Here is a 13,178-nt window from a genome sequence, read left to right as displayed (position 1 = left end):
GGAGCCGTCTGTCCCCGTGTCTGCTCACTGTGCCCCCGCCGTGGTGTCTCTGGAGCCCCCCCGGGAGCTCAGGAGGTGGCCACACTTTCCTTGGAGGACCTGGGGGGCCCCTGCAGAATCAGCCCTCACAGCTTGATTTCTGGGCTCTGCTGTCTTTGCACGGGCGTCTCCAGGCCTGCCTTCTGGAGCGCTGAGCGTCCGCGCCATTTGCCTGGAGTGGCCCTTGAGTCCCTGCTCGTGGGACTTGTTGCCTTCATTGTGTCCATAGTGGCATTCCAGGGTTTAAACCCAGACGTCATGGGCCATGGAGGCATGCAGAGCCTTCAGCCTCTCGTGGGCTCTGTGAGCAGCAGAAGCGGGCCGTCGGCCCCAGCCCAGCTTTGAGCCGGGGCCTCTCAGCGCCTGGGGCTGTGGCGGGGACGCCTAGGGCTGGGGGGCGCGGGCGTGATTCTCCCGGTTACGTCGCCCCTAGCACGTACAGAGACTCGCTTCCTTACCTGCAGTCTCTGAGCAGCTGGAGGAACAGTCCCGGTGCCGACAGTGCCCGCCTGTGACCAGTAAGTGTCCACACAAGGGCCTGACCTCCTCTGAGTGTCTCTGAGCTCTGCGGTTTGGAGCTTGGCCAGACCTTCCACGAAACGGAAGCTTTTCTTTTCTGTGGCTTATTCTTAGCCTCTCAAGACTTTTTCTCTTACGTAAATTGGAACATGGGGTCCTTCATCTTTGATCCCCTTCCCACCGTGTCACCTGCCCCCACGCGTGTGGCACTGAGGTCTCTGCCCAGGGTGTGGGGGGCTTGCTGCCCCCCGTTTTCTGTCCATGCTCCCCGCCCCCGACTTGAGTGCAGTCTTCTGGGGGCTCTTTGGTACTTACTGGGGCAACGGAAGGAGGAAGAAATCCTGGTGACTTTTGTTTTTTTCAAAATAAGTCATCATTTAGGATGATGGACATTTCCGTCCATTTGGGGAGTGTTTTATTACAGGCCAAGCTGGGGACACTAGACGTAGCTGTTTGATACCCACGACAAGTGTGAGATTGGGAGGACATACCACCCACACGCATGTCCCGTTGGGCTTCATTTCCCAGAAACACTTGTATCCAAGATACATTGTAAACTGTGAAGATAAGACCACGGCTGTGTTCGCTGCTGGGAAGCACTGCCTCTAGGGCAGGCCGACTGGTCTGGCAGTGTACCAGCCACCTGTCACCCCTTCCCCAGGGAGCGTGGCTGTCAGTGCTGTCTGCGGGGGCTGGGTCTGTGGCAGGGGCCCTCGCAGGCCTCGTCGGCGCTGCTCCTGGGCCGTGCAGCAGGTGCCCCGGGCGGAGGCTGAGCACAGCCACGTGGCTCTTCTCCTGGGCATTCATCACGCAGCCCCTTCTCTTGTCCTGATGTTGTGGGTCACACTCAGGGGAGTGTTCCCTGGCCTGGTCAGCCCCTGAGTGGATGGCCACCCCTGCTGCACTCAGGAAAAGGGGCACTTTCACTTCCTCCCAAAACCCTGTCACTCCAGGGAGTGTGGCCTTGGAGGCTGGGAGAACTGGGTGCAGAGCCGCGGAGGGTGTGAGGTGGGTGGCCTGGGCAGGCCGCCCTGGCTGGGGCCTGCCTCAGCTTCTTCATCTGGGGGCGGGGCTGGGGTATTGGGAGGGCCAGAGGGGTGGCACGGGCTCTGGACTGTCCCTGTCTGTGAGACTCTTGAAGAATTCCACCCAGAGCCTCCAGTGTTCCTGGGGCCTCTGTTTCCAGGGAGTGTTTTAGAGGGAGAAAAAAGCATGTACGCACACACACACACACACACACACACACGTGCCTATTTGCCAGATTTGCCCGTGTGGTTTTCCAGAAGAGAAGCCGTCTGTAAGGCCACTCCGAAGGGACAGCTTGTCGGTGTGCGCAGGGCAGGGGCCAGTCCGCACCCCTGACTCCCTGCTGTGGTCCTCAGGTGTTAGCCGATGCCGTGGCCCGCCTGGTGCTGGATAAGTTCGGCGACCTGACGGACAACTTCTCCTCTCCTCACGCTCGCAGGAAAGTTCTCGCCGGCGTCGTCATGACAACAGGTAAAATGCTGTGCTGAACAGAGAGAGGACATGCTCTCGGGCCTCGACCGACCGTCTCTGTGACACTAAGGGGGCTGTTTTCCTAGTTCTTCAGAATCCCTGCCACCTGCAAACGTAGGAACCGCACTTCCCAAACTTTTCTCCTACATGTTCATTGCTTTAACCTACGTTTTCTTGTTTGGAGAAAGCATGCTGTATCAGCATCTGATTCCTGTAAACCCACGTGAGCGGTTTTGATCGCCTGGAAAGTCCAGCAAAGTGGCGCCCCCTGAGTGACCATGATAGCTAGTTTTGTGGGGACAGGCAGCTCTAGCAAGAACAGGAAATGCACAGGTAAGAAGCACACTTTAGGATGGCAGAAGGAGCCCTGTTAAGTTTACCCAGAAGTTCCCACCAGTGCAAGGTACCCCTGAGTCCTTTCCTGCACCCCAGGGGTGAGGACGCTGAGCCCTGTCTGCCCGGGGACCACTCCCAGGGACAGGAGACCACAGTGGTGGCCCCAGTGGGGATCCCTGCTCCTATGGGGCCCTCTGCCCTGGGGCACCCGCTCGGCCCCACGCTGGCTGGCTGAGCCTAGAGGGCCGTGTGCAAAAAGGCCCGAAGGCCGGGGAGCGAGCGAGCGAGCTGGGAACGCTTTGTCTGTCTACACCTGCTGCTCAGGGAGAAAACCCCTGTCCTCTGTGTGGGCGAACACACCGTCCTTTCTTCCACGGTAGCTCTCTCTCCCATTGTAGGCCGGACGTGAGTCCGTGGTCCCCGTGTTGGCCAGCCCCTCAATGGTCGAGGACACCTGAGTGCTGTTTAATGACGGCTTTTTCGTGCACGATGTCTTCACTTTGGCACAGCTGAGGGTGTGTCTGCGGTCGGAGGACGTGCTCTGGACGTTCCCTGGGGTTTCCGTGTAACTGCGGATGGATGCCCGCGCTCTCCCGCCCCCTCCCTTTGCTGCTGTCTGTCGCATGACGAAAGGCGGGTGCTTCGGCTCCTGGGACGCTGTATTCCCTGGGCGAGGCTCTGCGCCCCGGCCAGCGGCAGGAGTGAGCAACGCCGGGTCCTCCCGGGTAGCTCTTCCCGCCAGCCCGGGGGCGCGGACTGGCTCCCGGGCCGTGGTGCCCTCGCCACGCATTCCCTGGGGACCTCTTACTCAGGGCCACCGTGTTCCCTTGCAGATAGTGCCACCCAGCCCGCGGCCTGTGGCCCTGGTGTCAGATGGCGGGTTGAGGTCGGGCTCCTGCTGGTTGAGCGACTTTGGGCAGGCCGTTTGGCCCCGTGGGTCCTTATCAGCTAAATGGAGACGAGTCGCGTGCCCCTGAGGGCGCGTGTGGTAATGAAGCGGAGACCCTGCCCTGCAGGCCGGTGCTGCACCTGCTGCTCGGGGCGCGCCGTGCGTGTAGCGGGCGGCGAGGGAGGTTATCATAGGGCCGTGTCCACGTCTAGCCCTGTGTCTGCAGCACGTGGTCTGTTAGCAGATGTCCCATCAGTGGCTGCGCTCCCAGGGCCTTTCCCAACACCCCACCGGCCACATCCTTTTTCCCTCTGGTCCCTCTGGCGGCCGCACGCCCTTCCCCGTAGCCTCACGACGCTTTGGTGGACCAGTTAGTCGGCCTGTACCTGAGACTGCCTCCCGGGAGCCAGCGGGGAACGTTCAGGAGAAGACCGGGCCGCCCCAGAGGGAACACCTTCCTTGGGGTTAGAGACTGTAGACTAACGGGCAAGGGAGGTCTGCGTCCAGAAGCGTCGCGCCATGAGTCCTCGAGGGTGGGGGGGGTGGTTTCCAGAGACTGAGTTTGCGCGGGTACCAGCCGGGGGCAGGGGCCTCTCCCCCCGGGAGCCCAGACAGCAGGAGCGCCGCAGAGCCGGGAGGGGGCGAGGCACGAGGTGTCCTCTCTTGCTCGTTCTCCAGGCACAGACGTGAAAGACGCCAAGGTGATAAGTGTCTCCACGGGGACGAAGTGCATCAACGGCGAGTACATGAGCGACCGCGGCCTCGCGCTGAACGACTGCCATGCGGAGATCATAGCACGGCGGGCCTTGCTCCGCTTCCTCTATACACAGCTCGAGCTCTACTTCACGTGAGTTCCGGGAGCGCAGGACTAGAGGAAACGGTTTTTCTTTTTTGTTTATTTTGATTTTTTCAAGGATTTTATTTATTTACTTGACAGAGATCACAAGTAGGCAGAGAGGCAGGCAGAGAGAGAGGAGGAAGCAGGCTCCCGCTGAGCAGAGAGCCCGATGCGGGGCTCAATCCCAGGACCCTGAGACCATGACCTGAGCCAAAGGCAGAGGCTTAACCCACTGAGCCACCCAGGTGCCCTAAGGAAGCAGTTTTTAAAAACCATGCCGCCCGTCAGAGTGTATTGCAAAACCTTCATGGTTTCTGTAATCTCTGAAAAATTCTTAAAATAGTGACTTATTGGCAAGGATGAGGTTGGGTCCTGTTTTCCCATGATGCTCCAGCTTCCGAGTCCAGCGGGTACACACGTGTGCACACGTGTGCTCGCGGCTCACTCGGCCGTTGATCTGAAGTCTGTGCTTGGGGCAGCGAGCTTCTGGGCGCAGTGGGAGCCTGAGCAGAGCCGAGCCACCTGGGGCCCAGGGCCCTTCGTTCTAGTCCCGTCTGAGCCGCTTTTCTTTACTGAGCCGTTGCTTACATGCCGTCTGTCTGTGTCGAAGTTCTGAATGGGAAGAAGGGACGCTCGTGCCGTTCCGACGGCTTCTTCATTGGGTGGACTTGGTCACTAGCTGTGTTGTTCTCATCAACACGGGAACGTCCCAGTTCGAGCGCATCCGTACCCTGTTGAAAGCAGTGGCCTCTGTCGTAAGTTATGATAGACAAAAATTTGGCTGTATACGGCTTTAAAGTTCATTTTTACAACTCGTTTCCTTCTAGTAACAAAGACAATCAGAAGCGATCCATCTTTCAGAAGTCGGAGCGCGGAGGGCTGAAGCTGAGGGACAGCGTGCAGTTCCACCTGTACATCAGCACGTCCCCCTGCGGGGACGCCAGGATCTTCTCGCCGCACGAGCCCATCCTGGAAGGTACGGGGCTCGGCCAGCTGCGTCACCGGGAGGCTCGGGTTATGGGGTGACAGCAGAGCAAACCTACGTTAGTGTCCTTTTCTTCTTTTTCTTGAAACTTCTGGCTTTGAAAGTGGATCTGATGGGAATATATAAAAGCACGAGGTGTTTTTTTTTTTTTTTTAAGGATTTTTTTTTTAAAGATTTTATTTATTTATTTGACAGAGATCACAAGCAGGCTGAGAGGCAGGCAGAGAGAGAGGGAAGCAGGCTCCCCGCTGAGCAGAGAGCCCGATGCGGGACTCGATCCCAGGACCCTGGGATCATGACCCAAGCTGAAGGCAGAGGCTTTAACCCACTGAGCCACCCAAGCTCCCCAAGGCTTTTCTTTTCAATGAATAATTGGATGAGGAAGCCTGAGTGGTGCCTTACGTGCACTAGCAGGTGAGAGCGAGGCTGCTGAGTCAGACTCGTATTTAGATCGGAGCCGTCCGTTCTCCGCCTCTGGGCTTCGGACGAGCTGTGGTCTGGTGCGCGTACCTGCGGGCTGTGGCGGGTGCGTCAGAGGCAGGCACACACGAGCGACAAGGGGGCCCTGGTGTGTCGTCGCGCCAGGTCGGTGCTGCTGTTGTGGAGTAACTCGTGTCCTCGTTCATCTCTTCTCCTAAGCGGAAGCAACTCCAGTTTAGCATCTGAGGACGTCATTCCCCTTGATTACAAAGCAAACACGTGCCCGCTATGGGAAACCGCTGCGTGTTGTACAGTGTGAGAAAACATTTTGGCCGCCCGTGTTCACGTAACCCAGAGATGACACGTTAGGGGTTGTGCGTGCCCACTTCCTCTCACTGATTTCAGCATCTCTGGGATTTGTTTTCGAAAGTTTAAAGACGCAGGGAGAAGACGTAACACTCAAACTCCCGTCATCTAGAGTTAGCGCATGTTCGCGTTTTGTCTTCTCTGCTCCAGCTCCTTTTTCATGAGAGAAACCATTTTGGTTCGAATGGAAGCCCTTTCTCCCTAACCCCTGGAGAGACCAGTGTCACGAATTAGGTCTGTAGCGCAGCCCGTCCCGCCCAGTTCTGTCTGCCGTGTTGCACATCCATGTCGGAGAGACGGATGCGTGTGCGCAGGGCTGCAAGCTGACGTCCGCCGTCCCGGGGCTGCTGCCCGCGAGGACTCTCACCCGGCCTCCCTCTCCTAGAACCAGCGGACAGACACCCAAACCGCAAGGCCAGAGGACAGCTGCGGACGAAAATAGAGTCTGGCGAAGGCACGATTCCCGTGCGATCCAGCGCGAGCCTGCAGACGTGGGACGGGGTGCTGCAGGGCGAGAGGCTGCTCACCATGTCCTGCAGCGACAAGATGGCGCGGTAAGGCCCCCGGCCGCGGGCTCCCGGCTCCGGCCCGCCACGCTCTCCGCAGGCCCGGGGCTCCTCCCTGGCAGGCATCAAGCTGGGCCCCGAGTGCTGGAGGCCCCAGGCCGCTCACGCTGCTTTGCATCTGTGTTCACACGTGCGGGTTCTGCGGAGTCCAGGGGCTGCAGATGGTGACTTTACAACCGTCTGAAGGGACAGTGTCCTCATTCCTCCCGGGTGCCACCTAGGCGGTCCTGCTCGCTGCTCCCTGCCACTTTGGGTTACTGAGTTCACGTGTCCCTAGCATCCTGGCTGGGGCAGCTCCACACGAGGCCAGGCTGCTGCAGATACACTGTTCGCCTTCGTGTGACAGATGTTTCTTTGGAAGCAGGTGTGTGCAGGCCGGGTGATCATTTCCTCAGATGCTGGCGTTAGTTCCAGTACTCTTAGTTTTTAACAAATGTCTACTTGGAAGAAAAAGTAACGTAGGTAGATGGTAGGTAGATGGCAGAGAGTTGACGGTACAGAGCCTGTGAGGCTACGATCTCGTCCGTCTTCCCATCCTTGCTGTGCCGCCCGCTGCAAGCGTGTTCCCATCTGCCCTTCCAGAGCGGTCAGCCCCGCATGCGTGTGCCCACAGCACCCTCATCAGTGGTCTGTGAGCCTTCCAGGCTGGTTTTCTTGAGTGGATCTTGTCAGGGAACCTCAAGGACATGGAACCTGATTCCTTACACGCAGCCGCGGCCCCCCCAAGTGCAGGTGCCCACTGTGCCCACCGTGACGCCTTTGCTTATCACGTGCCTGTCGTGTCCGCCCTCCATTCACTTTCACGTCCGTGCACGCGCGCGTGCGTGTGCGTGCAGCCTTGAAAAACACGTGTCACGCTGGGGTATTTAAGCGTATATTGTAATTTTTAGAGATAGAATTGGGTGTTTTTTTTTTTTGAAGATTTTATTTATTTGATACACAGAGAGAGAGATCACAAGTAGGCAGAGAGGCAGGCAGGGAGAGAGAGAGGAGGAAGCAGGCTCCCCGCTGAGCAGAGAACCCGATGCGGGGCTTGATCCCAGGACCTAGGATCATGACCTGAGCTGAAGGCAGAGGCTTTAACCCACTGAGCCACCCAGGCGCCCCTGGAATTGGGTTTTAAATGCTGTTCTGCGTCTCACAGTTTCACTCAAGCCAGTGTTCGGGGACTGTCCCCAATGCTCTAAGTAGTGGGCTGATTACTTCTCAGCTCTGCAAAGACCCTGTTGTCATCACGGACCGTGCCCTGTCCGTTCCCTCACCGACCAGACTTGGGTCTGCCCCGACTCTCCTCTATGGTTCAGCCTTGAGTTTCTGTGAGCGTAGCTCATTCTAGACCTTCGCCATTCAGGATCTCTGCTGTACTCGTGGGGAACTTCTCAGATGATAGCAGACGTGCCCCAGAGCGCTCACGCGGTTCACACCTCCACCACCTGTGTGCGACACCATTCTCCTCCTCATCTGAAAACTGGTGTCTGCTGGGCGCGTGGGGCGGCAGCTTTCTCATCAGACTTGCCCGGCGATACCCTCTGCCCATTTGTCTTTGGGCTCTCGTGCTTTTTCCCTCTTTGTCTACAGACGTTCCTTGTGTGGTTTGTGCTGCTGTCCTTGACGGTTTCAGAAGCTCCGTGTTGGGGCACGTGGAGGGCTCAGTTGGTGAAGCGACTGCCTTTGGCTCAGGTCAGATCCCGGAGTCCCGGGATCGAGTCCCACATTGGGCTCCCAGCTCCACGGAGAGTCTGCTCCTCCCTCTGACCTCTCCCCTCTCATGTGCTCTCTCTCTCTCTCAAATGGATAAATAAAATCTTTGGGAAAAAAAAAGTTCTGTGTCTTCTCCAGTCCAAACCCATGTCTCGTCTCGGTCCGTGCCGTGCTCTTACTGAACAGAAACCCTTCATTTTGTTACTACCTGATTCATTAATGTTTCAAAGTGATTTGCACTTTCAGAATCTTATTTAAGAAATTCCTTCTCAAATTAAGGACATAAAAATGTTCTCCCATACCTTTTTCTGAGATTTTTATCATTTTACTTTCAGATTCAGGCCCATAACATGTTTGTACTGTAAGTAACAATTTGGCTTTGTTATTTTAATACAGCGAATCTGTTTCCCAGATACTATTTATTAAATTATTGGCCTCGTTTTCCTCGTTGATCTGTGAAGGCATTTCTCTTACACATGGAACTGTCTTACAGGGATGGGTCCGTTCCTAGTCTCTCGAATCACTGTTAGCTCGTAGTCAGGCGTGACTGTACAGATCCCACAGTGTTTACCTTCTGGCATTTCGGTGTGTCTGAAGACCTGACTGGGTATTGCTGTCGTTTTTTGCTCTTCTGTCTTCCAAGTCTTTTTGCAGCTTTCATGCACCTCTGTTCTCCTGAGAATGTTTTTGTCGCAGCCGGCGCAACAGATCGATCAGGAACGTGAGGGTAAGAGGATGGTGAAAAGAAATTAAGAGACAAGAGATGGGGACAGGAGGAGCACCAAGGAGGATGTCCAGTAGTGCCAATTTTATTCAAGGCTGTGAGGCATTATATAGCTAACAGAAACAATCATAAGAAAGTTTCTGTTTTTAGCTGATTACTAAAGAGTTTGCAACATGCACAGAAAACCCCTCAAGCTTTCCCATTATCTATTTCCCAGGCCCCAGTAGCAGACCCTCTCTCAGTGCTACTCGACTTTATCGACCTAAGCCTTTTGTTCGGCTCTTCAGCCTTTAAAGGAGGCACAAGTCAGGGCCTGGTTTGGTCCTCGTCTCAAGCCTTACCGTGGCCTCCCACATGTTTTAGAATCTGCTCAAGTGTCACCAGATGTCTTGCTTAGACTTTGTGTGGACTTGTGAAATTATGGGTGGAAATGGAAAGAATTAACATAAAGTTAAATCGATCCATCCAGGAATATTGGCTCCTTAAAAGTTAAATGTATAATTACCGTGTGACCCCGCGATTCCCTTTCTGGGTATTTGCCCCGAAGAACTGAGAGCCGGGTCTCCAAGAGATCCTTGCTCGCTCACGCTCACCTACGCTCAAGTTAGCTCACAAGAACTACAAACATGGCGAGCTGTCTGTTAAGACCTTTTTAATAGGGTGGTTTGTTTTCTTTTGGGGGTTTTAGGAGTTTTTTCCGTGTATTTTAAATAACAGTCCTTTATCAGGTGTATCTTTTGCAGAATTTCCGGTGCCCTGTCTTCTCATTCTGTGGATACTGTGTTTAACCGAAGTCTTGAATTTTAAGGCAGTCCAGCCTGTCAGTGTTTCTTTCATGGGTTGTGCCTTTCTGGTGCATGGAAAAGTCCTCACCAGACCTAGGGTCGTCCAGATTGTCTCCTGAGCTCTTTTCTAGGAGTTTTCCAGTTATGCTTGCTACGTTTAGGTCTGTGACCTGCCATGAGTGAGTCAGGAGGGCATCAGGTCTTTCGGGACCCGTGTTTGCGTGTGGCTGCTCAGTTGTAGGGACACACTTGCTGAAGACGCCCTGGTTGACTCCTTGTGCTGCCTCTGTGTCTTCATCAGGGATCGTTAACTGCATCTCTGCGGGTGTGTCTGGGCTCCGTTCTGTTGCCGGGACGCGTTTGTCTGCTGTTCTGCCACACGACACTGTCGTACCGTTGGATTTTGAATCGAGTTCCGTTGTGTGGGGGAGGGGTCGGTCCCTCACATGTAACAAGGAACCCTCGGCACCCGCTGGGTGTCCCGTGATTCGCCTGTGCTTCTGACCAGCCGGCTATAAGTTGGATGTCTCCAGGCCCTCCTCCTTGGGTCCGATTAACTTGCTGGAGCAGCTCACAGATCTCAGAGAAACATTTTCCTCACTAATCACCAGCTATTAGAAAAGGATTAACTCAGAACAGCCAGATGAAGAGACGCAGAGGGTGGGTCACAGGGAAAGGGTCTCACGAGGCCTCAGGAGGGAGCTTATGAGCCCTCTCCAGGGGCTTTGCTCTCCTCACATCCCCATGTCCACCAGCCCAGAAGCTTTAAGCTCTGCCTTTGGGGTTTTTATGGAAGCTTCGTTACACAGGCACAATTCATTAAATCATTGGCCATTGGTGATTTAAAAAAAATTTTTTTTAATTTCTTAAGTAATCTTTACACCCGATGTTGGGTTCAAACTCATGACCCCAAGATCAAGAGGCACATGCTGTACCAGCTGAACCAGCCAGGCGCCCCAAATCATTGGCCATTGGTGATTATCTCAGTCTCTAGCCCCTCTCTGCTCCTTAGAGATTGGGGGATGGGACTAGAGGTTCTACCCTCATCCTCAAGTGCTTTCTAAAACTTACCTCATTCACGTAGCAAAAGACACCTCTAAGTGCTCTCCTCACTCGGGAAATCCCAAGGGTTTTTGGAGCCATGAGCCGGGAAGCAGGAATGGAGACCAAGTGTACGTCAGGCGGGATACAGTTCTTAGGAATCACAGCATCACCGTTGCTGTAGCTTTATGGTCGGTTGTAAAGCCGCAGTCTTGGGCTCAGCCTTGTTCTCCTCCTGTGCTGTCCGTGTTGGTTTTTCTGGGTCTTTTGCCTCCGCTTGAACTTCAGAATCCATTTGTCAGTACCTGCGGGATCCTTTGAGGGAGACTCATTGAATCTGTGTGGAGTTGGGAGGAGCCGACATCCTGACCGTGTTGGGTCTACCTATCCATGAACATGGGATACCTCTCCCGCTTATCTCTCTGATTCTTTTATCAGAGTTTGGTAGTTTTCCTCATATAGATCTTGTATGTGTTTTGTTAGATTTATGCCTAAGTATTTAATTGTTGATGTCAGTAATGTAAATGGGTTTATGTGTTATAATTTCAAATTCCACTTGTTCCATGTTAGTCACGCTGACTTTTGACCAAGGTGCAGTGTTAATTCAGTGTGGAAAAAAGTCTTTTTATTTAACAAGTGGTGCTGGGAAAACTGGACATCCGTATGTAAAAACAAACAAATGAACTTCATATTCTGCACCATATACAAAAGTTACCTCCAGATGGGTCACAGACTGAGATGTGTAAAAGTTGTAGAAGAAAGCAAGGGACATGCAGTTGTGGTAGGCGCCTTCTTACATAAAATACCAAAAGCACTCAACTTCATTAGATTAAAATTATTTCTCTTCTATATTTTTAATTTTTTAGAAATATTTTGTTTATTTATTTGACAGAGAGAGAAAGACAGCAAGAGAGGGAACACAAGCAAGAGGACTGGGAAAGGGAGAAGCAGGCTCCCCGCTGAGCAGGGAGCCTGACACGGGTCTCTGTCCCAGGACCCTGAGATCATGACCTGAGCCAAAGGCAGACACTTAAACGACTGTGCCACCCAGGTGCCCCAAACTCTTTTAAACACACCATTGAAAGAATAAGAAATAAAGTCACTGACTGGGAGAAAATATTCACAAATCAGGTATCTGATAAAGGGCCTGTTTGCATTATTAAACTTCAGACCCTCAAAACTCAACATGGGGGAAAAGCAATTTTAAAATGGGCAAATATTTGAATGGACACTTCATCAAAGAAGACGTCAAGAGGACCATCAGCCCCATCCTCACTGGGAACGCATGCGAGACACAAAACACACCCACCAGAACTCTGAGCAGATGCGGTGTGGACAGTGATGCCAGGGACCCGTACCCTTAGCTGCCGAGGGCGGGCGTAGGGACGGCACAACCACTCGTGCAGAGTTCAGCGGTGTCTTGAAAGTTAAAGATGTGCCTAGCGCACGTCCAGAGTCACACATGTGCGTGCCTAGCAGCTGTCCTTGTAGTCAGAAGTGTGAACAACCTGAACAGCCGTCTGTAGGGAGGTAGATGAACGTGTGCTAGTGTGTCCGTGCCGTGGGCTACTCCTTGGGGAAAATAAGAGTGAACAGTGATGCCCTGTGCGCCTCAGCTAATGCTCAGAACGATGATGCAAAGTGAGAGAAACCAGACAGGAGTGCGTGCCAGGTGGTTCCATTTACAGACCTCCTAAAGAATGCATACCAACCCCCCACAACAGAAAGCAGGCTGGGGTCGACCAGGGAGGGGACGGAGGTGGGGGGCAGCAGAGCAGGCATAGGACAAGGTCTGAGAGGGCTTTGGGGGTGATGGTCTCTAGAACACACACAGATCACCTCTTGGGACATCTGGGTGGCTCAGGCTTGGTTAAGGGTCCGACTCTTGATCTCAGCTCAGGTCTCGATCTCAGGGTCGTGAGTTTGAGCCCCGCGCTGGGCCCTGTGCTGGGCTTGGAGCTTGCTTCAAAACAAGCAAGCACACACCTCCTATCCCGTGTGTGCCTTACCACGCGCAGTATGTATGTCAGCCGCAGCTCCGTGACTCCCAGAAGGAACCGCAGTGGAAATTAGAAAATGACTGTAAGCAGATCACAGAAGCCCCACAGCTGCTAAGTTACAAAGAGAACAAATCCCAATACACGGAAAGAAGGAAACAGTAAAGAAATGATTTTGGAAGGCAACAGAGAAAAAGTCCTTGGTCACTGGTGCCTGCCGGGAGCTCCAGCCCTCTGCCCTCCCCAGGAGTGGGGGTGGGGGTCGGGGGTGGGTCGGGTGGCCCAGCCCTCCAGTCTCCTGGACCAGCCCCCACCCTCTTGGGGTCACCTCAGCAGCATAGTCTCAGGTAGGCTTGAAGGGAGCAGCACAGGCCAGGCGGCTAGAAGGTCGTTCAGAAATGCTGTGGCAGCCAGGGTGTTGCCAGCGGGCTGCAGTCCTGTCCCTTCCCCGAGGGAGTGAGAGCATCCCGGGTGG

General features: G+C 54.3%; 1 protein-coding gene across 4 annotated transcripts in view; it reads left to right on the top strand.

The window, feature by feature from the left end:
- The window catches only part of ADARB1 (adenosine deaminase RNA specific B1), a 58,864-nt gene that overhangs the window by 23,322 nt on the left and 22,364 nt on the right, over positions 1–13,178 (top strand). For all 4 annotated transcript variants that reach the window (XM_047718231.1, XM_047718223.1, XM_047718242.1 and 1 more), the window contains exons 4-7: positions 1,941–2,055; positions 3,959–4,127; positions 4,946–5,094; positions 6,275–6,443. In XM_047718231.1, the coding sequence (XP_047574187.1) occupies positions 1,941–2,055; positions 3,959–4,127; positions 4,946–5,094; positions 6,275–6,443 (602 nt within the window). The remainder of the gene's footprint in view (positions 1–1,940; positions 2,056–3,958; positions 4,128–4,945; positions 5,095–6,274; positions 6,444–13,178) is intronic.

The sequence above is a fragment of the Lutra lutra genome, chromosome 1 (genome assembly GCF_902655055.1).
Source record: "Lutra lutra chromosome 1, mLutLut1.2, whole genome shotgun sequence".
Taxonomy (NCBI): domain Eukaryota; kingdom Metazoa; phylum Chordata; class Mammalia; order Carnivora; family Mustelidae; genus Lutra; species Lutra lutra.
This window is presented reverse-complemented; position numbering and strand designations above follow the sequence as displayed.